The sequence below is a fragment of the Homarus americanus genome, unplaced genomic scaffold (genome assembly GCF_018991925.1).
Source record: "Homarus americanus isolate GMGI-L3 unplaced genomic scaffold, GMGI_Hamer_2.0 scaffold40248, whole genome shotgun sequence".
NCBI classification, from domain to species: Eukaryota; Metazoa; Arthropoda; class Malacostraca; order Decapoda; family Nephropidae; genus Homarus; species Homarus americanus.
The window spans coordinates 12,279,837-12,302,270 of record NW_024712526.1 but is presented as its reverse complement, the minus strand read 5'-3'; the positions used below and the strand labels follow the sequence as shown (position 1 = coordinate 12,302,270).

Here is a 22,434-nt window from a genome sequence, read left to right as displayed (position 1 = left end):
TACTGGGTAGCTATCGCTCACCAAAAATGACCCACGGAAATGCATGAATTTTAATCACTCAAAAGTATTATGCATATATAGTTCAACACTTACTTTTTGTATAAAAATTTGTTCATAAAAATTCTAACTACTGTATAAGGTAAATAAGCCATCATAACATAATGTATTAATGTTTTTACACAATTTTAAGGTACAGGCACTTGGAAATATGTATTGGAAGTGTTAAAAAATAAAAAAAGACTTATGACAAGAAAAATTTGTGCTGGACCATGGAATTCCAGACCAGGGAGGTTCGACCTGTAGTGCACAATAACACCAACACCATTCTAGGCTATAACCTTACCTCAATTCTTGCTGTGACAAACGTCATTAGAATTTTATCCCTAACTGTTTGTATGAAGCCTGGATTAATTTTCAAGACCAGACCCTTTTTTACTGATGAACAGTGGGCAACCATTAACATGTAATATGTGAGAGAGTAGGGTAAATAATTACACCAATGTCTGTACTGTACTGTACTGTACGTATTGTGTTCATAAATTTTGGTCGGGTGGAAAAACAGAACAGACATGTGGCAAAGAGTACAGGATATAACTTATGCAACACAGTGGAACATAAAACAGAGCAAACATATAATAATAAATAATTTAACTCACATCCAAACATCTGGGTGGTAATATTAATGCACCAATCAAAGCAGAGAATAACTAACTCTGAAAATATCAATACAGGAAACTGATGAAAAATCCAGTAATTAGAGCAGGGTCTGTCCTCTTGAGAACTCAACTGTAATACTCTCAAGATATAATTAACTACCAAAAGGATATGTATCAGTGAAACAACAGCTGGAGACAGAAGAAGGTATCAATACTGAAAAGGTTTTGAAGAATATGCATGTTAGAACAGGAGTACTGTACTGTACACATAAGTGAAGAGAATGAAATATTTGGAGAAGATTCCTGTCTGGTTCAAGCTGAAGAAAATTACTTAAGATGTTCATAGGTGAAATACTTAGCATTATTATATAATAAAATATCTTACATACACTATGATACATTACATAATTCCTTATCTTAACTATAGTCTCAGTGTTCACTACATGACAGACTACCCTGTGTACACTACATAATACTGTACTATACCTTGTGTTCTTTATATCATAACATATCCAGTGTTCACAACACAATAAGACATATTGCATTTACTACATATAACATATATTGCATTCACTGTAGAACAATATAATATTCACTACATAACAACATACAAAACATTCACAATACAGTATAACATACCAACATAACTTGCATTCATTTCATAACAACAAACCTTGCATTCAGTACATAACAATACACCTTGCATTTACTAAATAATAACTTACCTTGCATTTATAAGAGCTCTGGCAACAACTAAAATCCTTCAGACAGCCACAAACCACTAAAACATTCTAGCATACAGTACAACCTCTACTCATCGGACTTCAATACTGTACACTGAAATTCGCTTTTTTTCTGACTCTCTGAGGTGCTCTGGACCAGCCCTCTATTCACCAGAAATATTTTTAAGTCTGAAAAATCCAACATCGGTCCGAATGGTTTGTATTTTTGCACGTGCATCTGAACGTGTACGTGGATGTCAGCAGCACACCTCTCGAGTTTGTCTGATTACTGCCGTCATACATATTGTATCAGTAACGCTGAGCCTCGCTATCTACACACATTTATGTGAACTTTCTATGTAGAGGACATACATGATGTCTGTAACAGGGATACTGTACTTGAGGGTAGAGCATGTAATTTAAAAAATGGGTAAAATTCTGTAGAATATCTCTTTCAAGAAATAGGGAAAAAAAAAAAAAAAAAAAAAAAAAGGAACCGCATTTGCTCACTGAATATTGTACTAAATAAGAGAGGTAAGACACTGCATTTGTAAACAGGCTGGGGGTGGCGAGGGGGGCCTGCCATTGGCACATTTGGCAGGATTAAGGAATTTATTGAATCAATATTTTATTCTTGTATGATCAGCCTTTTATGGTGTATGAGTCAGCATAATTAATAAAATATCTTCAATACAATACAGGTAACCCCCGAGATACAGGGCGGGTTCGCTCACTTAAGACAACTCAGGAGTGGACTTAAGTTTCCATGATCCCAGACACTAGTACATTTAACTTGCATTGTGCATATGATCTTAGCTAAGACAGATGACTTAAGTGTGCAAGCAGAATTAAGTTGCGGCAAAAGAGACTAAAAAATATGTTAGTACATCCAGGCCCTGGAGAAAGAGCTGTCAGCAAATCACCTTACAACAGGGTAATTTTAACATGCTGTATAGTATTTGATATGGAGGCACATTCCTAACAGCATTATTTATTACCTTTGAGTGATACAAGATGGTTTGATGTGGCTACTTGTACACTTAGACAACTGCTTAATGAATAAACCAAGGGATATGCTGATCCATAATACACTACAATATTATTAAGTGCTGATAAATACACTACAATATTATTAACTAAGTGTTGAGCGCCGTTAGTATGGTGAGGGAGGGCGAGGATTATCAGCTGTTTGTGCTTTGTAAACAACGACCACTTTAATATTTTGAGATGTCACACAAAATGCCCTTCCACTTCTGAGGACAATGGCAGAACCCATAGGAGACGAAGATGTCATTGGTTGGGCCTAGAGTGGGTGGACCTAATATTGCTCCACCACCATATAAAAGGTACAGTAATGTGGAAACCCTGAATCAGATATAGCATACCTGGCTCTTCTCCCATTACATCATGATGACTTTTGACATACCTGCACTGCACCACAAACATCATAGTCGACTCCTCTGGGCCTCCTATAACATACCGAGTAAAGCGGTGTCCACACTTGCAATATAACACGTGTTATTAACAATGTTATGTAACATGTTCGAAAATATTCAGTGAAATTTCATGTTATATAACAAAAAATCAAGGTTTATAACATGTTAGAGGCTATCTGTTTTAAGTCAGAAAGATCAAAAGATGTTACATAACTTGTTATATAACATGTTATAATTGTATCCAGACACAAGTTGTTCATAACCTTTTGTGTATACTTTCAGTTTGTATTAAAGTTGCAAAAAACAGTTGCATTAACATGAATACAAACATTTTACTATTAATAACTAAAACTGAGTTGGTTATGTCGATTGGAAAACAAAACAAAACAAAAATGTGATAAAAGTTTGTATTAAATTTGTAATAAAATGTTGTAATAAAATTTGTATAACAACCTAAAATATTTGTATTATCTTACCTTTAAATATTCAATTAAATTAAGGCATCACACACTTCCAGAACTATTTGAGAAATGTTCTGCTTTGAAACTTTAAATAAATACATGAGGCTATGATAGGAATCTCCAGTGGCTAAAATTCTTAAAGATATAGTCAATTGTTCTTTGACTGCAATAGCATCTCTAAAATTTGTCTATTTTACTAATTATGTGCCCAATTCCAGTAATCAATTGGTCAAAGTAAGAACTCGACATCCTCACAAAGTTTTAAGATTTCCATAGCATCATATTTCACCACTCAGGGGATCCACATTGTCACATTTCAAATCTTCCAAAAGATCTGTAACATTATAATGTCTTCTCAACCACAATGTGAGCTGTACCCAAAACCTTCTTTGTGCCTCATTTTTACAATTTCCAAGAAGCAAACAGCTGCCCCTGCGGCAATCATGATTTCCTCATTGCTCTACATTTCAGTATCGACTACTGCATGTTCATAACATTTAGGTAGTGTGGACATCATTGTTATATAACATTCTGTTATACAGTATACAGTAATAGTTTCTATAACTTGTAAGCAACATTGTTATATAACATGTTACCGAGTGTGGACGTGCCTTAAGGGGTTGTGAACTTTTCTGACATAACCAAGAATGCATCAAGCACCAAGCAGGCATTTTGTGAATATACTGGATGATGCAAAAGTCTGACAAATTTAATGTTATATTTACAAAAATATTTTCAATGTTTTGACATACTGGTACATCAATTCAAGTACAGTAATACTGTACTATATTAAAACTGATTAAAAAAAAAGTTACATCTTTATAACACTATCAAGTTTTTTTTAACCACTTTACAGTACTCTCTTAAAGCTCGCGGTTTTAAAGCTTGCGTCCTTCGGAAACTCACGGATTGCCATGGAAAATAAATAAAATATATCTGAGGCTGTATGCCAGGGATCAAGAGGGGTCAACACTACAGGAGAGTACAGAGCACCATATTTCCCAGGTCTTAAGATGCACCCTATAATTAGCAAGGTATATTTCTGAAAAAGAAAAATAAATAAATAAAAATGCAGATTTATTTGCCAACTGTACTGGCAAAGCGAAATCATTGGCTAAATGCTATCATGTTTCCCACTACCACAACTAACTATCACTGTGTGGACCTAATGTCCATACAGTGTTATTTCATGTTTGTTTATTTATTTATGTTATTTCATATTCATTATATTGTCTTATGCATACATAATGTTGTTATACATGTGCATATGGCTATTTATATATGTATTTTAAACACTCCTGGGACTGGCATGAAAAACTCACAGATTTTGCTTTCTCAAGGGGTCCATTTTACCTAGCCCAGCGAGCTTTAAGGGAATACTGCATTAACTATAATTCATTATGAACATGTTAAGTTCACAGAAATAATGTCTTCGGGTGTATGTACTTTGGATTAAATAACATATAATCTGCAGTCAGGCAAACTTTTCACAATCACTAACACGTAATAACTGCCTGTCTCTTATAGCTAAGGTCAACAAGCTTATACTCTACCACACTAGAAATAGGGTGACAGCACTATTGTAAAAATAGAATAAATAAATTAAATAAATATATTAATAAATACAAACTAAAAAATCATTACGGTATACTATTTTTTTTTACAAATATAGACCATCCAATGCACTAATTAGTCAAAGAAAGCTAAGTACCACTTAACACCATACCTTCCAGTCACTATATAACACCATACTTTCCATTCACCATATAACACCGTACCTTCCATTCACTACATAAACACCATACCTTCTATGCACCACATAACACCATACCTTCTACTCACCACATAACACCATACTTTCTATTCACCACATAACACCATACCTTCCATTCACCACATAACACCATACCTTCCATTCAACACATAACACCATACCTTCTATTCACCACATAACACCATACCTTCTATTCACCACACAACACCATACCTTCTATTCACCACATAACACCATACCTTCTATTCACCACATAACACCAGAACTTCCATTCACCACATAACACCATACCTTCCACTCACCACATAATATATCATACCCTGTACTCGTCATAATGTAAATTACATTCAATATACAGTTTATATAAATACAAATACATCCCAATAAAGAAACATGTCAATTGGCATGAAGGAAAGAATATGCACAAGTAAATACAGTAATCTCAGATGATTTTATTATTAATTAACTACCACACTATGTCTCTCTTCATACACTACACATATTTATGGAGAGAAAAAATAATTACCTGAACATAAGATTTTTTTCTTTGCATACCAAAACACACACACAAAAAAAAAAACACTTTGTGGTGTAAAAGAAAAAAGAAAAAAGCAAACGCACCTTGAGTAATGGAAGTGTGCAAGAGGCATGCTTATAGACATAAGTGGGGGCAGGTCATGCAGGCTTCGTTCAGCTGGCCTGTAATGATATACACACACACACACTAAGAATCATCAAGGAATCAATGTGCACAAGTAGCAGCCCATATGATATTAAATTATTTTTATCATGCTCATGCATCATCACAAAGTGCTCAGTTTAAAACAAATTATCAAACAATATCAAAATCATAATTTCAATAAATATAAAATAATAGTTAAAAAAAGTATTATTAAATTAGGACAACAGAAATGAAGGATTGTTTCTCAAATCCCATTTTATGGCCGAGCCCATGCTGAGCAACCTGTGTAGTGTAGCTTGAAGTCAAAGAGTTTAAAAGTATGAAGTTCAGGTAAACTCTTGAACAATAACAGCTAAGATTACTTCATCAATTACTTACACTGTACTATCATTTTCCATTACAGTGCAATTCCTTTTACTGAATATGAATTCCAACTCCCTGAATCTTCCAGGTATCACAACTTTTGTCCCCTTTGGTCCAGTTCAGCTAAAATTCTAATTTAGTCCAACAATCTGTACACAACCGAAGTCATTCGTTTGTGTAGCTGCCACCAGTGGCGCTGTAACCACTTTGTTTTTAAGTGTGCTAGGCTTTTTGGTTGGGGGAAGGTGTTGGCTCTAATTTCATGCTATGATAAACAATAAAATTGAAACAAAGCATGTCATAAAATACAATAGCACATACGTACTGTATTAAATGTACAGTTCACCTGGGCAGTCAATCAGGTGACTCCAAGAAATGCATGTGTGTGCCGTGACGTCACACCAGGTGGAGGGAGCGCAGGTTAGGTGGGTGAGTGGCGAGTCGGCGATGCAGTTACAGCCCAGTGCCTCCAAACATATGCTCACTTCACACAATACAGTACACACCCATGCTCTTCATTTGGCAGTCTATTGTCGTCCATGTGGGTAACATGGCCAGTTCAACGTAGTTGTTCATGAATAATGGTAGCCTCGATGCTCCTACAGTTGGTGTCAGCGAGAACACTGGCATTTCTTCTCTTGTCTTCCCAGCGAACTCGGAGGATGGAATGTAGACTACGTTGGTGAAAGTTTTCAAGTGCCTTGAGGTGCCTCCTGTTTGTGACACATGTCTCACTGCCATACAGCAAGGTTCGGAGGAGCACTGATCGACATACGTGCAGCTTTGTAGATAATTTCAGCTCCCTACAGCTGAAGACATGGGTACGAAGTCTGCCAAAGGCTTGAGATGCACATCTGATCTGACGTTGAATCTCTTCATCGATGTCCACAGTGGTGGACAGGTGGGAGCCAAGGTACCCTTAAACTGGATGGATGGTGGAGGTGGGGTTGAACCAGTGGCAGGCTGAAAGAGAATCTGAGTCTTACATGCATTCACCTCGAAGTCAAAGTGTGCATACGCATTTGCGTAGGCATTTAGGATCTCCTGTAGGTCGCGTTCACTGTGAGCGACGAGGGTGAGGACCTGCTGGGTAGTCAGGACATCCACATCAGTGTTTCAGCTGAGTAGCACACGGTAGTGTGCTTTCCAGAGTTGACAGATGCCTTCTTTGTCTTTAATTAGGGAGTGACCGTCAGATGAGCCTTCCCCTCCACCATCTCCTCCTCCCCACCTGGATTTATCAACATCCTCCCACCAACAATACAGTGCAAAGATTGATGACCAAGCCACAACTGATATACAAAAGTGACAATTTCAACTCCAAAGAAAGAAACAACAGTTAGTGACAATCAGTGCTCAGTGGTCAAAGGTGACCTGATGCAGACCTCACACACCCAGGGTCTGCAGTACACCAACACTGGATGAGAAACCAAGAAAGACTACAAACTACATCAGGAGAGAAATGAGGACTCCCTACTCCACCCAGGTGAGGAATTATGAATTCCTAACTACATCACATGAGGAAAAAGAGCATCTCCAACACCGTGTGTGAGCTGAAGGACCTACTCGGACCACGTGGTGGATGTGCTAAACATCTGCAGCTGTAGTGAGGGAGCGACCCTTAGCACCTAGGTACGATAGCCATCCAAAATGTAGGAAGGACTTTGTTGGCGCCAATATCAGGTCACAAGATTGTTAACAAGACCGGCTCCCACAGTACCAGTTGTATAGTTAATCTATATGTTGACTCTATGGTTCTTATCTCTTTGTACCGAAAGCTTTTGTCAATCAAGTGACCCACTTCCTGATTTCACCACATTTAACTAATCATCTCTGTTTATTGTATATTTTCAGCCTTTGGGCTGCCATGTTATCTTAATAAACTTTTTATTATTATTATGCACGCAGTCCATCAGTTGTCATTATTTTGAAGTCAAATTACAAATTATATATCGTATTTTTTCTATTGTTTAATATTTATATTATTAATGATGAATCATATACCATAAGAGGCTGATCATAAGAGAATATAATGAATGAATAGAAACAAATGTGAATGTGGCAACAAATTGTCCTCCCCCACCCACTGACAGAGAAGAAATTACCTTCTCATTCAGATTGTCATTTTATTTTAATTCAAATTATACTGTATATCACATTCTTCTATTATTTAATACTGTATTGTATCTTATATTTTTTAGAATGAAGCATACACCATAAGAGAATAATCGTACAAGAATACTGTATAATAATGAATAAATAAATACAATCTTGTGATCGTGGCAAGGGCCAATTCCCCCCCCCCCACAACCTCCAGCATGTTCACACTTCGTGTCATCTCGTACCTATTAGCTCTCGTTAGGTCTCTATCAAATCTGATTACACCACTGTACAGTATCCCCATTAAGGACCATCCAGTATATATTTTAACACTCTTGAGTTTAGGGAGGTGCTCTCTGGCAAGACACTCGGGGTCTGGGTGGATACAGGGGGTCCCCGGATTACAAACGAGTTCCGTTCTTGAGTACGTTCTTAAGACGGAAATGTATGCAAGTCGGAACACGTACCCTATTTGCATTAAATCATAGCCTAAGTAATTTTATATATCTCAAATCACTTAATTTAAGAGAAAAGAAGAAATTGGCTTGCATGTAGAAATGGGCATTTGTTGGAGTGACAGAGGCGTTATCGGGATGGTTAAACTGAAACTTTTTTCTTTTAATCATAAATTTCTCTGAAGCAGAATAGATATTCAGTAATACCTCTATGAATCTTGGTAAATCTTGCTGTGTTGGTATCTTGCTGTTGAAATTTAAACAATCTTTCTTTTGTAATGAATCACTTTGGTTCTGTAGTCTCAACTTCCTCTACCTACTCTGACAAAATTTACTTCTCCAGTTCAATCACTTCCTCATTGCTGATTTCTTCAGCATGAGACTCAAACAAATGTGTGATATCATCCGCAAGAATATCAAGCTGAAGTTGGTTCCCAATGTCTACCACTGTCTGTGTCACGTCCCCAGCATCATTTTCAAAGCCCCTGAAATTGTGGACAAACTGTAGGCAGTATTTTTTCCAAACACCTTTTGCCCTTACCTTGAACCGGTTAAACCAGCCCCTACTAGCAACAAAATCTTCCCCAACACTTTCACCACCACATTTAGCCTTCAAATCAGCATGCAAGCTTCTTATTTTTACCTGAATCAAGGCTAGACTTAAGAAAAATCCTGTTGATTTTGATCTTCCACCCATATCACTGACAATCTTTCCATTTCAATTATCAATCCAATTTTTTGTTTTGTTATCACATTATATAGTACATTTAATATACTACATACTCCCTTATGGGAAGTTGAGTGACAGGGATGAGGATATACAAGTGGTGGTGGGGTAGTTTCCATAAGCCATGTGTCCACCCATGAGGCTCAAGTGATTAGTATTTGTTTACTCCCCAACCCCTCAATTTTGATGGTATAAATCACAATTTTATGGCAAGATTCAAATGTTGTTGTTGTTTTTTTTCCATTTTCACCTGCCCTGTGGTTAATGACCACAAGTTGTCATAACCATCATTAAAGAGTTAAAACATACAGTAATAAGGATATAACCATCTTCAAACCCATAACCATCGGCATGTAAGACACTCTTTTACTTTTCTAAAGGGTCATGCATCTTATATGGAAAGAAATATGGTAACAAGGGATCCGGTTTCCCTCACCTCCCTAAAACTAATAATGGAGAGTACAGAAACGTATATCATTTACACACCACCCCAGCCCCATGTCCTCCAAGAACACAGAACCAGAATAGGCTTCACATTAAGATTAAGCAGCACAGGAAACCCTTCCCATTATTCACAACCTGTAATATCAACCTGAAGAAAAGCTCTAAGGGTTCATCCACACTGGGACTCGTGATGCGCATGGTGTTGCACTGGCTTGTTTTTCATGTTACGTGAGGCCCGTGCACACTGATTGGGCAAACGCTGGTGCGAAGTATTATTGAGACATGATGCGACAACTTGATGGCCACTCTTTACACCATATTTGTTTCTTTTTCTTTTGAATCTTCTTTGCACAGCATAGAGCCACCACACTCCACAAAACAGTCTCCTGTACCCGAGCATCCATACTGACTGTCTCTCTCTCTCTCTCTCTTGTGCTAGTCAATGACTGGTGTGGGTGTTGTAGGCAGTAGGCTGACAGTGTGGATGCTCTCCTTCCTTTGAATCACCATGCGCATCAAAAGTCCGCATCACGGCATGCGTCATGAGTTCCAGTGTGGCCAGACCTTAAGGATGCAATTCTTTTTCCTTTGTGTTGCCAACAAGTATCACCTCTTTATCTTTTAACATTAATATGTCTTGTTAATTCACCTCTTTTCAACTTTTTAAACACTTTTAAGTCTCTACACTACTTTAAAAGGTACAAGGTAACCAACTTTGGAAAGGACTTCCAGCCATGCACAAAATTGATCAGGAACTACCGTACTGCTTAAATCCCCAATGCCTACCTCATCATACTGTTAATGAGGTGAAGGTTATGGGTATTGTTAAAATTCTAACCCTATTAACTCTTTCGAGGGCAGAGTTGCACTTAAATATTTTATTCTGATTAACACCAGACAATTTTATTCAGCTGAGAGAAACCCCTACCACCTAAAGGGTTAATGACACTTCTCAATTCAATAACATTACACTTAAGATACCATGCAAACATCTTTTAAATGGGAGTAATGAACAAACTGTCATGAAATAGTAATCTCTCTAAACTCATTATTGAGCCATAAGATATAAGAATCACCAAATCACTTAACCCAATGGGTACCCTTCCTTAAAATAGGCTAATAGGCATGGAGCTGCAAATGACATCATAGTCATGTGAGGAGTACTTCATATTTGTGACTACACAAGGGGTATAATTATAATATCTATCAGAGGGTATATCATTGGCTAAACCTAACTTTATCCAAGCTATGCTCAATCATAACCTCATTTAATTCCCAAATATGTCTGGTTGACCAACAAGCCCCTTAAACCAGCAACCAGCATCTTGATTTCCTGAGGCCATTAGCCAGCTCTTATTAGGATTGATTGATAGTGTAGTAAGACTAAAAAAAAAAACCTTAATGAGGACTGAGGTACTGTAAAAGTAAGATTTCTATGTCACTAGGCATGGGTATAAAAAGTTAGCTACCACAGCATACTGACTACCAAAGACCTGGGAAGGTTGGTTAACACAGTAACCCATTTTACTAATTGATAAACAAAACCTTATTCTGTATAGCTAATAAAATCATCAGGAAATTAAATAATTCCTGCCCAAAATCCCTTCGGTGTCATTATTGAGATGAGACTCTATCCTTTTTGCAGTGGATACACTGTTCATGGAGGGCCAGCTTATGGATGTCTGCCCTCATGAGGTACGACTATGGAGTGAATAAAATATGGGGACTGAGCCAAAATAAGATAGCAGAGCTATAGTTATTAACATAAAGTATACCGACTGGTTAGATATGGCTACTATGAAGCATCCTTCTTCTAGAGGGAAACTGTTGCACCTGATCTCCCCAATTAGAGGTGATGGGTAGGTGGGTAATTCTCAATACAGTATACCTTATGGGTTAATAAATCATCTCTGGTTGTTAATTAGGGGGTGTCTGAGGACCTGACCTCCCTAGCTATAAGGCTGTACTGTGTTACATGAGAGTCACTTAAAGAAGGGTAAAAATCAGAAATTATGATGAAAACCTTGTTTTTTAAGATGACTATAATAAACAGTTTAAAGGGTTGGTAGTAACCTGGTATTACACATAGGTAATCAGCTCGGACATGCAGTGATGAAGATATCAATCTCATCATGGCCATGCAAAATCATATTAATAAACTCAAATGTTGGCAAATTATCAGGCTTTAGCTGGCAAGCAATGTATCAAACATACAACACTTCACAGTAACTGAAATATATTTTACTGTTACATGATAAACCTGCGAGTTAATTCAGTATCAGATGAGTTATTATTACTATCTCACATGATGGAAATCTGGTTCACCTGTCCTATGTATGAATATCAACAATTACTTACATGGCAAAGTATACAGCATGTAGGAGTTCTTTAAGAAGCTCTGAGGTAACAGGTATCCTAGGTGTAGGCCTTGGATAAAGGCCAAAACTGCTTTCACTACCATAAGATGATCGATGATGATGCCCAGGCCGGTTAAATCCCTGACATAGCATTCTAATATGAAAGGAAAAATATAATAAAAATATGATTAATTTTATCTGGAAACATAATTTAACAAAATCCACATGAAAAATCAAAGTATTAGTAGAATTTATCAAAGTGGTTAGCAATGGCAGTGGTCACTTAGCTATGAGAAAGAAAGAAATGAGCTATAAAGGCAAGTTTTGTAGTCATGAAGGAAAGGGAATGTGACCCACTAAGACACCCACATAGAAATCCTGCTGGAAGTTAACCAGCATAGTGTTGACCTCTTAAAGTAGTCTGAACCAAAAAGAATTCAAAGTAGGATACATGATGTATTTACAATTGTTCAAGAGATTTTAAACCTCAATTTATAAACCTAGCCTGAGCCTCTCCCACATTCTTGAACCATTTGCAGCAAGGTTGTGGATTTGTTAACTCGTATCCTTCTGACTTTGTTCTCCGTGGAACCCATCAACATGTATGGTGCACAAGTAGAAATTCTCAGTTGGTTTTCAACTTGCCTCATATTATTCTGTTGTAACATTGTACCTTATTGTTAATATTCTTTATTTTACGTTGGCTGCTGTACACTGCACCCATAAAGCAGTTATCAGGTGATAGTAATAGAATAACTGATTGACTCATAAACTGTGTTGGATTTGAACTTGCATACAGGTAGGTTGGTAGTCTTTGATTACCTCAGCAATTAGCAACACTGCCTTGAACAGCTATCTTGAAAGTTCTGCACACCATATAAAGTCCACTTCCTGCACTCTCCTTTTTAAATTTCCTGATCACTTTCTACAACTTTCATAACCTATCTTAACAGCTTCAGGCCCCTGTTAGTTTCCTCAACCGTATGTATTACCTTTTCCCTTTAGGTACTCCAAATCATATTCCTCAGCCAGTCAGGATAAAAATAAGTTATATCATACCTTATTTGCATTAATCAATTCAGTGAATGAATCATCTGATGAGTTTCAACATTTCTCCAACTCTTCAAGAGCTACCAGCATTGTCTTCTTCATCCAACTGCCTTTCAATCCTTAGGCATGGTCCCTGGGCTGCCTCTACTGCTTGTAGGCTCCCCTGTCCCATTCAAATTCCCCATTCAGCAGACAACTGTAGTACGTATTTTCTCAATATCAACAACCACATTTCTCTTACACTTGCCCTCCTACTACATCTTTGTTTCTATCCACCATTTACCTTGCTATTCTGTATATCTCATGTCTAGCATTCACACAATTAACCTTACCACAAATGCATCCTCTTCATGGTTCTTAGCTTTATATATCTCTCTTCTGCACCTGCACTTGACAACCAGGTGCTTTTCCTTATCATTAATTATCTATCTTTCAGGCCTTATACAATATTCTTTTCTCTTTTATCATCCTGTTCACTTCATCAATCCACTACCATGTTACTGTATGCTTCGCTGGGCCCTTCGTCCAGCCACACTTAACAGAATGATGATAATAATACTGTACTGTATACCTGCCTATGAAGATCACTTGTATCAGATGGGTAAATTGTTTAAATAATAGTTATGTACTGGGCAGGGACGTAAAATTTAGGTGGATTTGTCCATGCATGTTATTTCTTCCCTTGTAAAGAACAATGGTAGTTGGCAACTATCAAACAGGGAGGTACTCTGCCTGGGAAGATATTGGTAGTACCTGCAGCCATATGGCATCACAAAAATTTTGACCAAGTCCCAGGTTGTTGATCTGACTAACTTTCTGCCACATTTACACACAATTGCAGGGTTTCAATTGTTTCTCTTACTATGCCAACACATTATACATACATACATACAGGGTATATCATTTCTCATTCTTGATTAGCTTGATATTTTGTCCCACTTCTGCATTTATTTTTTGTTCAATCCCCCAGCTGTGATGTGGGTTGGTGACCAGTGCTCAGGTAGGCTAATACCCATAAAATAAATAAATAAATAAAGTATATATATATATATATATATATATATATATATATATATATATATATATATATATATATATATATATATATATATATATATATATATATATATATATATATATATATATATATATATATATATATATATATATATATATATATATATATATATATATAAGAACAATAAACAATTCATCAATCATTACTTGGACACAGCTTTGCAGAGGTGCATGAGTGCAATCTTGGGTAAAGTTGCTAGTCGAGCATTAAAGGCAACCATGATGGCAGTGGCCAAGTTATGCCTCGTTGCTGCAGTAACCGATGTCATCTGAGTTGGTGGGCCCCATCGTACTGTATCTGCATCTCCAGCTTCTAATCTTTGCAGGGAATCCGCAGTGTAAGAAGCTGGAGCTAAACTAGTAGGCTGTAAAGTAAAAGACTCAGTTAACTATGTTTAATAATTGTATTCTTTTACAATCATCATCATCATATCATCACTTTCTGGGGCTCAGAATGTTGCATAAGAAATATACATTAAAAGCAAAGATATACTGTAGCTACAGTAATACAACAGACCTTGTGCTAAGTATGCAAAGGCATCCCTTATACTTTACAAAAGAAATTTTATAACGAATAATATAATGTACAGTGAACAAGTTGTAAGTTTATAAAGTTTTTTCCTGCAGTGTTGCTGGACAGGTGCTGTTGTCCTTATATTTATGACTAGTATCCTTCTGTAGGATGCTAGCCCACTAAAGGGTCAACAGCACCCAACAGTGTACAGACAATTACGGTACACTTACCACTTGGTTCGATGGATTTCAAAATGAACACTACCTATTCTATCATTTCAACAAGGTTGGTAAGCATGCTTGCTATGTCATTTTCCTTTTCCTTGTGTTTTGAAAAATTCTAATCACATTTCAAAACATATGATTACACAGAAAGGAAATTGTATTATGACAAGTGATAAGAAGAGCATCACTGGTAGCCCCACATATTCCCATTGTAAGGAAAGCAGGGCTACCAATGTGAAGCCAGATGTGAGAGCTTTGTTCAAGAAATTTCGCCAGTTTGTCATATTGTTCGACACTGAAGGAGTACTGGTAATTGAAATTTATGATGTGACAGCAATGTATGACCCTAACAACCTTTCAAGATAGCCTAAATTCAACCAAACCTATCAAAAAGAACACTCTTGTATATCATATGAACTATTTACCATTAGCCCTATAAGGATGACGGCAACGATTTCATTACACTAAAGATACGTGGCTTCCAAGCGCATAATAGAGAGAATATGGAATTGCCGACAAGTGTGCCGATTTTGTTACACTCTACTGAGAATACTTAAGGAGCGGCATCACCTCTGGCTGGCAGTTTCTGGCATCTATACTTTCATGTTTAGCAGAAAGCAGCTGGTGGGAGACAGAGTAACATTGCTGTGTGTCTGAAGACCCATATCTACTGTTACAGATAATTGTTATGCTTTGTTAAATTGCAGTCATTAGGCAGTATCCCACTGATTGTATAAGTGTGAAAAACAGGCATAATATGCATGAAATAAATATCTTTATCAGTGGTTGTTCAAGCGTGGAATTTTTACCCAGAATGAAGAGCATGATGCCAATCCATGAGATAGTGAGTCTGAAGGTGAATGTCCCAATTATGGTGAGTATTTTACTTATGTTTATACAGTATACTTTTTTTTGGTGATGCTAATAATTTCTACATTAGTCAGAGCTAATGTTTTTACCACAGCTTATTATTATTATTTATTCTCTCATTATAGAGAGTGATTTTAAGCCCGATGAGGAAGAACTGTCAGCAAAGGCAAATTTGATTGATGAACCAGACTAACCAGAACCCAGACCACGGCTTTCAAATACACCTTAAGAGCACAGGAAGGTGTCCCAGCCAAGAAAATAAAGAGAAGTGCCTCTATGGCATCAACTGGGAAGCATGACTATTGCGTTAGACATATTCTGCAACTGCTCCGTTATATTTTTTCACAGACCTAAAGTACAGTAGATTTTCCATACTTTGTTTTTGCTGAATATCTTAGTGGAGTTATCAGGGTACTGCCCCAAGGTGGTGTAGACCTCTCGCCCATTAGTGTTGGCTGTACCATGGCATACCGGTACTGCATCTGCTTGCTTGCAGTGTGCCACGCTGGTGGACACTGACACAATGTTATTGATAAAGAAGACAAGGATGGCCCTCCCATGCATATTGACAGTGATAAAAGTGAATATGGTGACTTGATCAGTGATTGTGTGACTCTTGGGGATAATTGAGTGTTGAGGATGAGGAATATACTGACAGTGGCAGTACAGTAGCGGGGTATAGCTTCCACAAGACACGTGTCCACCCATGAGGCTCCCAAGCCACGTGTCCACCCATGAGGCTCCCAAGCCACGTGTCCACCCATGAGGCTCCCAAGCCACGTGTCCACCCATGAGACTCCCAAGCCACGTGTCCACCCATGAGGCTCCCAAGCCACGTGTCCACCCATGAGGCTCCCAGTCCACGTGTCCACCCATGAGGCTCCCACATGGGATTGGGGTAATTCTTTGTTTTCTGCTCCAACTCCTGAACTTTGAGAGTGTTAAACAGGAGTTTATGGTAGGATTAAAATATTTTTTAAATTCTTTTCAAATTTTTTATATTTACCAATCCAGTGGATAATTCCCACAGGATACTACCACCATCCTCAAAGGGTGAAATGAAACCTCACAGCAAAATTACAATACCTGAGCAGGAAAGGATGAAAAATACAAAAATTTAATAGGAAAAAAATATTAGCAGTAGGAAAAAATTACAAAAACAAGCATAATCTACCTCATGAAAGACTGACTGTCGTGCGAGGGTAGGAAGGCGGAATGGAGCAATCCTTGGCTGTCCCTGCTCATCCAACACCTCCATATTGTGCAAGGTCAGGAGAGCAACTTCAACACTTCCAACACCCTAAAATGTATAAGGTTTCATAAGATATAGAGATACTGTATACTTAAATACAACAGATGTTTGGCAATAACGGTTGCTATATGCTATACACTGCCATGCCGCAACAAAGTCCACAGGGACTTAATCTCTTGAATAAGGTGAGCAAATATCAATTATTGAAAATATTGAACTACTGAAATTTAGTTAAACCTAATATCAATTGTTCAGTTAATTCATTACTTCCCAACTATACAAGATTCTTTGATATGACTAGTTGAGTCTTCATTACCAATAAAACACATACTGTATACATCTCAATATTGATCAGCTCAGTCACAAAACAACAAAGGCAGATCAACCACATCAGTTACAGCTAACTAAGCTACCCAAATTTCTCGTCCAGAGCCAGTTTCAAGTGATTCATGTACACCTATACTGGCTAGAGAAGGGAGGGAGGAGGCACGAATAAACCACAAATGCTTGTGTAGCATTGGAGAGCCACAGTCCAGTCCTTCACTATTTAAGTCAGAGAACAGTGTACCTTGTACATCCTAGTACAGTGCACCAAGGAGTGCACAAGAGGACATACCTAATACAGTAGGTCTTCATGTAATACAGTACAGTACTGTACTGCTCTGGCATTGGTGGAATGCTCTGATATCCCACTGGTTTTATTACCTTTTTTTCATGTGTATTAGGGCGAGTATTGAGGTGGTGGGGAGAGGGGTGAGTACTGAGGTGATGTGGGAGTGACAATGGTGGTGGTGTGTCAGGGGTGATTGTGGTGGTATGTGAAGTGGCTGTTGTAATATAATGATAACAATGTTAATAATAATGTGCTTGTGAGTGTGTAAGGATTGAATACTTATGCATCAAGAATTGGAGGGAAACATTTTCACGAAAATGGGCAACTTGGGATGGCTCACAGTACATTTTCTCTAATTTAACTGTACAAACAATGCTCATTTATCAGTTTTATCCCCTTATAGTCATTAGTATCGTAAATAAAGTATACGTTGCAAATATTCACTGAGAAATAAGAAATAAAAGAGAGACAAAAACAGTAACCATAATAAGGTATTATATTGTAAAATAACTTAGAACTCAAACATTATTAGCCTTTACAGTACAGGTGAAATATGAAAAATATAATCAGGGGTTTAGGGCCGCAGCAGCCCCTTGAAACAGAGAGGTTAGGCACAATAAAAGTAGCACAGTAGACCCTCAATAAGGGACTTCTCAAAAAGGGATATTCCCAATAAGGAACGTCTTTTTGTTCAGCACAATTAGCAGACTCAGCCAATAAGATCCAGTAATGGGAACAATGTCAACTATTGATCAGGTGTACTGTCCTTATGACCCAAAACAAACACAACAGTGATGGTACTGATGGTAGTAATGTAATGCAAAAAGAAAACAAAGTACCGGTACAGTTATCCCTCGAGATATGAATGGATTAGTTTCCCCCAAAAATATTCATTAGAATGAATTTTTGTATCTCGAATAGAAAAACATATGGAAAAATGGGGTTTGGTTCTCCAATGATAAAAATACTCCAATATTATACTCCCAAAACATGAAGTCAGTTCACAAACAAGAAAAACTTCCCTAACTAATGATATATAATACTGCACACAACTACAGTAAGTTACTACCTAACACATTAAAAACATTAATAAAATACTATCTATATGAAAATATGCAGCTAAAACTATTAAGGAAAAACTAAATCAAAGTTTCAGACAGCTGCCAGCAGTGCCATTTTCATAGATGCTAGCTGCTTCACACGGGGCTGTATACATATGGTAATGAAAACATCAACAATTACACAGTAAATATAACAAGGCCAGTAAAATAGTCACATATTGCCACTCACCATAAATTCAAAACATTAATAAAAAAAAGGACCATGTGGTAAAAATACCTCAAACAAAGGATAGAAATAAAGACTTAGCCTCAGAAAGACAAGCATGGAATGTAAAATATGAAGAAACTTTAAGTCACATTTTATGGTTTCAAGATGTGTGAACTGAACTTTGGGTTTCACATCCAGTCTGGTAGCTTTCCAAACAACCCCCAGATCACGAACAATGGCTCTCCAGGTGAGCAGCTGTATAGCAGCAATTTGTACTGATCACTAAAGACACAAAAGTCTATCTCTGCGGCATAAATCTCTTGGACAAGACAGGTACTCATGGGTCACTTGTCAAATTACTGTAGCTGTAGACCTTCATTTTTGGTTTTATTCAATTACTGAAATACATATAAGGCAAAGCTCATTAAGTACCTTTTTATCGCCAAAGCTGATGGATGACAAGTATATGTAGAGGAGACTCGGAGCAAACAAGAGCACAAATTCCCGTAGCCGTTCATCTTTACTGCGTGCCAGGGCAAACAGCTGTTTCACCGTGCTTTCAAACAGATCTGGGCACCTAAATGAAAGGATAAAAATTTATGAGTCAAGAAAAGTCTCATCTTAGAAAATAATACAGTAATGTTTAAAGAATTTATACATCTGTTATCCATATCCTACACACAGGCAAAAATCACAATATCTAAAATAGAAGACATGTTGTAGAGACCATGACAAGTAAAGGACATACAATACAGTATTAAATGAATTCTATGTTAATATCAAGAATCTGGCATAAAGTCAATACATATTGTACAGTAGCTAAAACAATTATCTGTGCAATTGGGGGTCAATATGCTCCGAAATTTTACGTGAGACTCGTGACAGCCCTCGTATACCAAAATTTATCGTCCATGGTCTCGTATTGCTTCCCACAAAGTATGCACAGATACAGTAGTTGTTTTAGCTACTGTACATTTAGTTTTATAGAGAGCATATTTTTTTAATAAATGCAAGACATCCTTCCAGGCCCAACACTGGTCATAATATAGAATATAAGTTGTATGTAGAGTAAGCCCTCAATTTCCACTGGGGTTCAGTTCCTGGATATAGAATACAAGTATACAGAAACACAAGTTGTTAACTTAGCGGAAAGTGGAATGTAATTTTGGGCACTAAATTTCTGCTGTTAACTCATATCACTAAAGTTAAAAATATGAAATAAAAACTAATCCATTACAGTAAGAGTTTTGAACTAGTGATCACCATAAGAGAACTGTAAAGATACCTTAACACCCTTGAGAGAGGTTCCTGGTGTGCTTAGTCTGGTGCAGTACACTACAGTACAGTATTGTTGAAAAACAGGAGGTATAGAAACACCTTCATTTTCCTTCAGTTTCTTGATTGTGTACCTGGTGGACTCATTCACCCTCAACGTACACACCACTCATGTTACTACTTCCCCACTAGCAAGCCATTTCAATTTCTATTTTGGTTTCAAACTGAGGCCTTTCTCATATTCCTGCTAATTGTAGTATCATCAGAGTTACATGGTGCTTGTAAGCCATTATACTAAAAATGCCTATTGCATAGAAGGAATAAGCACAGCACATAAGTTACACCACAAAGGAGAACATACACATACACTCACAGACCCTGCAAACATCCCTCAACTCTCTCCCTCTCCTCAAGAAGTTGATGGGCTCCGTCATATTCAAAACTGCCAAGTTTCAAAAGAAATAACTTTGTTAAGTGATCACACAATGTGTTGGTTGTTTATGGCAATTTGACTTTAATAAGTAGTTGGTAAAAATAATTGTTACTAAAAAAAAAAAAAAAAAAAAAAAAAAGAGGAAGAGGGCTTGAAAATACACCTCAACCCCTTCACTATGGGGACACTACTTTTGTATTTTATTTGGCTAATGCCAGACAACTTTATTCAGTCCAGAGAGGACCCCTTACACAAGGGATTAATATAACAGCAACCATTATTCTACATACAGTACTGTACCTTTTTCTCAATAACCAGCAAAAAAGAGATAACTAATTTGATTCAAATGCTCTACAAAAGGCATCTGTCCACTACAAAGGCAAGTACAGTAGTGGTGTGAAGTAAGATGACCCCATTGGGTGAACTGAATAAAAGTCCCAGTTTCTATAACTTGGGCATTGATTGAGTGAAATACAGTAACATCTCCATTAGCTGGAACTATCCAATACCCACAAATGAAATTGGCTCAGAATTTTTCCAGAAAAATTCTCTCAATTCCGGGTCTGGGAGCGAGTTTCCGTGGTTGAAACTCAGGCGCATTTTCTGAGGAAACTCCGAGAAGGTTCTGAGAAATTCTCTCCGTTCTGGGCCTGGAAATAAATTTTCCAGGAGTTCTGAGGGATTGCATCATGCTCCAACTCATCCCCACGTGCCACGCACATTGGTGGCCAAGCTGCTTGGATCACTTAGTTAATATTCTGCTGCCATTGTGGAAGGTTATTCCCTCGCTAGCTGCTATTTTTGCATACAATTTGTGTTGTGCAGTGCTGTACATTACTGTGCAGTAAGTCTTTGATTAACGTTGTGGTTCCGTTCCTGAAAACCGCGACGTTAACGGAATCAATTTTCTCCATAAGAAATAGATAAAATACGGGAGGTACGTTCCCCAGCCTCCCTTTGCCCCATAAAATACATTACATATATATTACTGTAATTGGAAAATACTGAGCTGACACTGGCATCTGGGACCATTCCATACTGAACCTGGCCAATATGCAGCGTATTCTTGACCTTTGACTTGTGTAGCAATGTTTCTAAAACATAGGTATCATATATTCAGACAAATTAAGCAAATTGTATATGGTTATTATCAAATTGAGGGAAAAGCTTAAATCTCACAGTACAGTACAGTATTGTATGCCAATAAACATTTGGTTCAGATACACCAATGTCCATCACTTCTCTCTCTACAAAAAGAAGTACAGTACCTGTATGCATGGCTTTTAAGCCAATGTCCTTCTCACTGTGAAGGGACGACTTGGTACAAGAATAGTAGAGTACATTATATACAGTACAGTACAGAGATAAACAATACAGGTATTGGAAGTAGTCCACAAGGGGTCACAGCTCAAGATTGAAGAAACCGCAGGTCCAGAAAACTGTGAGGGCAAACTTTTGAGTGAAAGTTGTGAACTCTTGGAACAATCTGCCAGAAAGTGTTGTGATGGCACCGAGTGTGAGCTCTTTCAAGACCAGACTTGACCAACACTGGAGCAGGTTCAGGTACATTCAGGAGCGGTTGCATGCCCAGTACTTGCCAACAGTGCGTAACAGAGGCGTGACCGATCGCCCAAGCGGCTAACGAGCCAATCAGTGGTGAAGAGGGTAAAAGTAAAAAGT

The 22,434-nt window shown here is 37.5% G+C and overlaps 1 protein-coding gene across 1 annotated transcript in view; it reads right to left on the bottom strand.

Moving 5' to 3' along the window:
* Positions 1–22,434, bottom strand: part of LOC121863249 — a 43,997-nt gene that overhangs the window by 19,096 nt on the left and 2,467 nt on the right. Inside the window, exons 3-7 of the mRNA XM_042361787.1 lie at positions 19,479–19,623; positions 17,087–17,212; positions 14,452–14,669; positions 12,179–12,331; positions 5,671–5,748 (exon numbers count right to left, since the gene is read on the bottom strand). Coding sequence (XP_042217721.1) covers positions 5,671–5,748; positions 12,179–12,331; positions 14,452–14,669; positions 17,087–17,212; positions 19,479–19,623 — 720 coding nt within the window. The remainder of the gene's footprint in view (positions 1–5,670; positions 5,749–12,178; positions 12,332–14,451; positions 14,670–17,086; positions 17,213–19,478; positions 19,624–22,434) is intronic.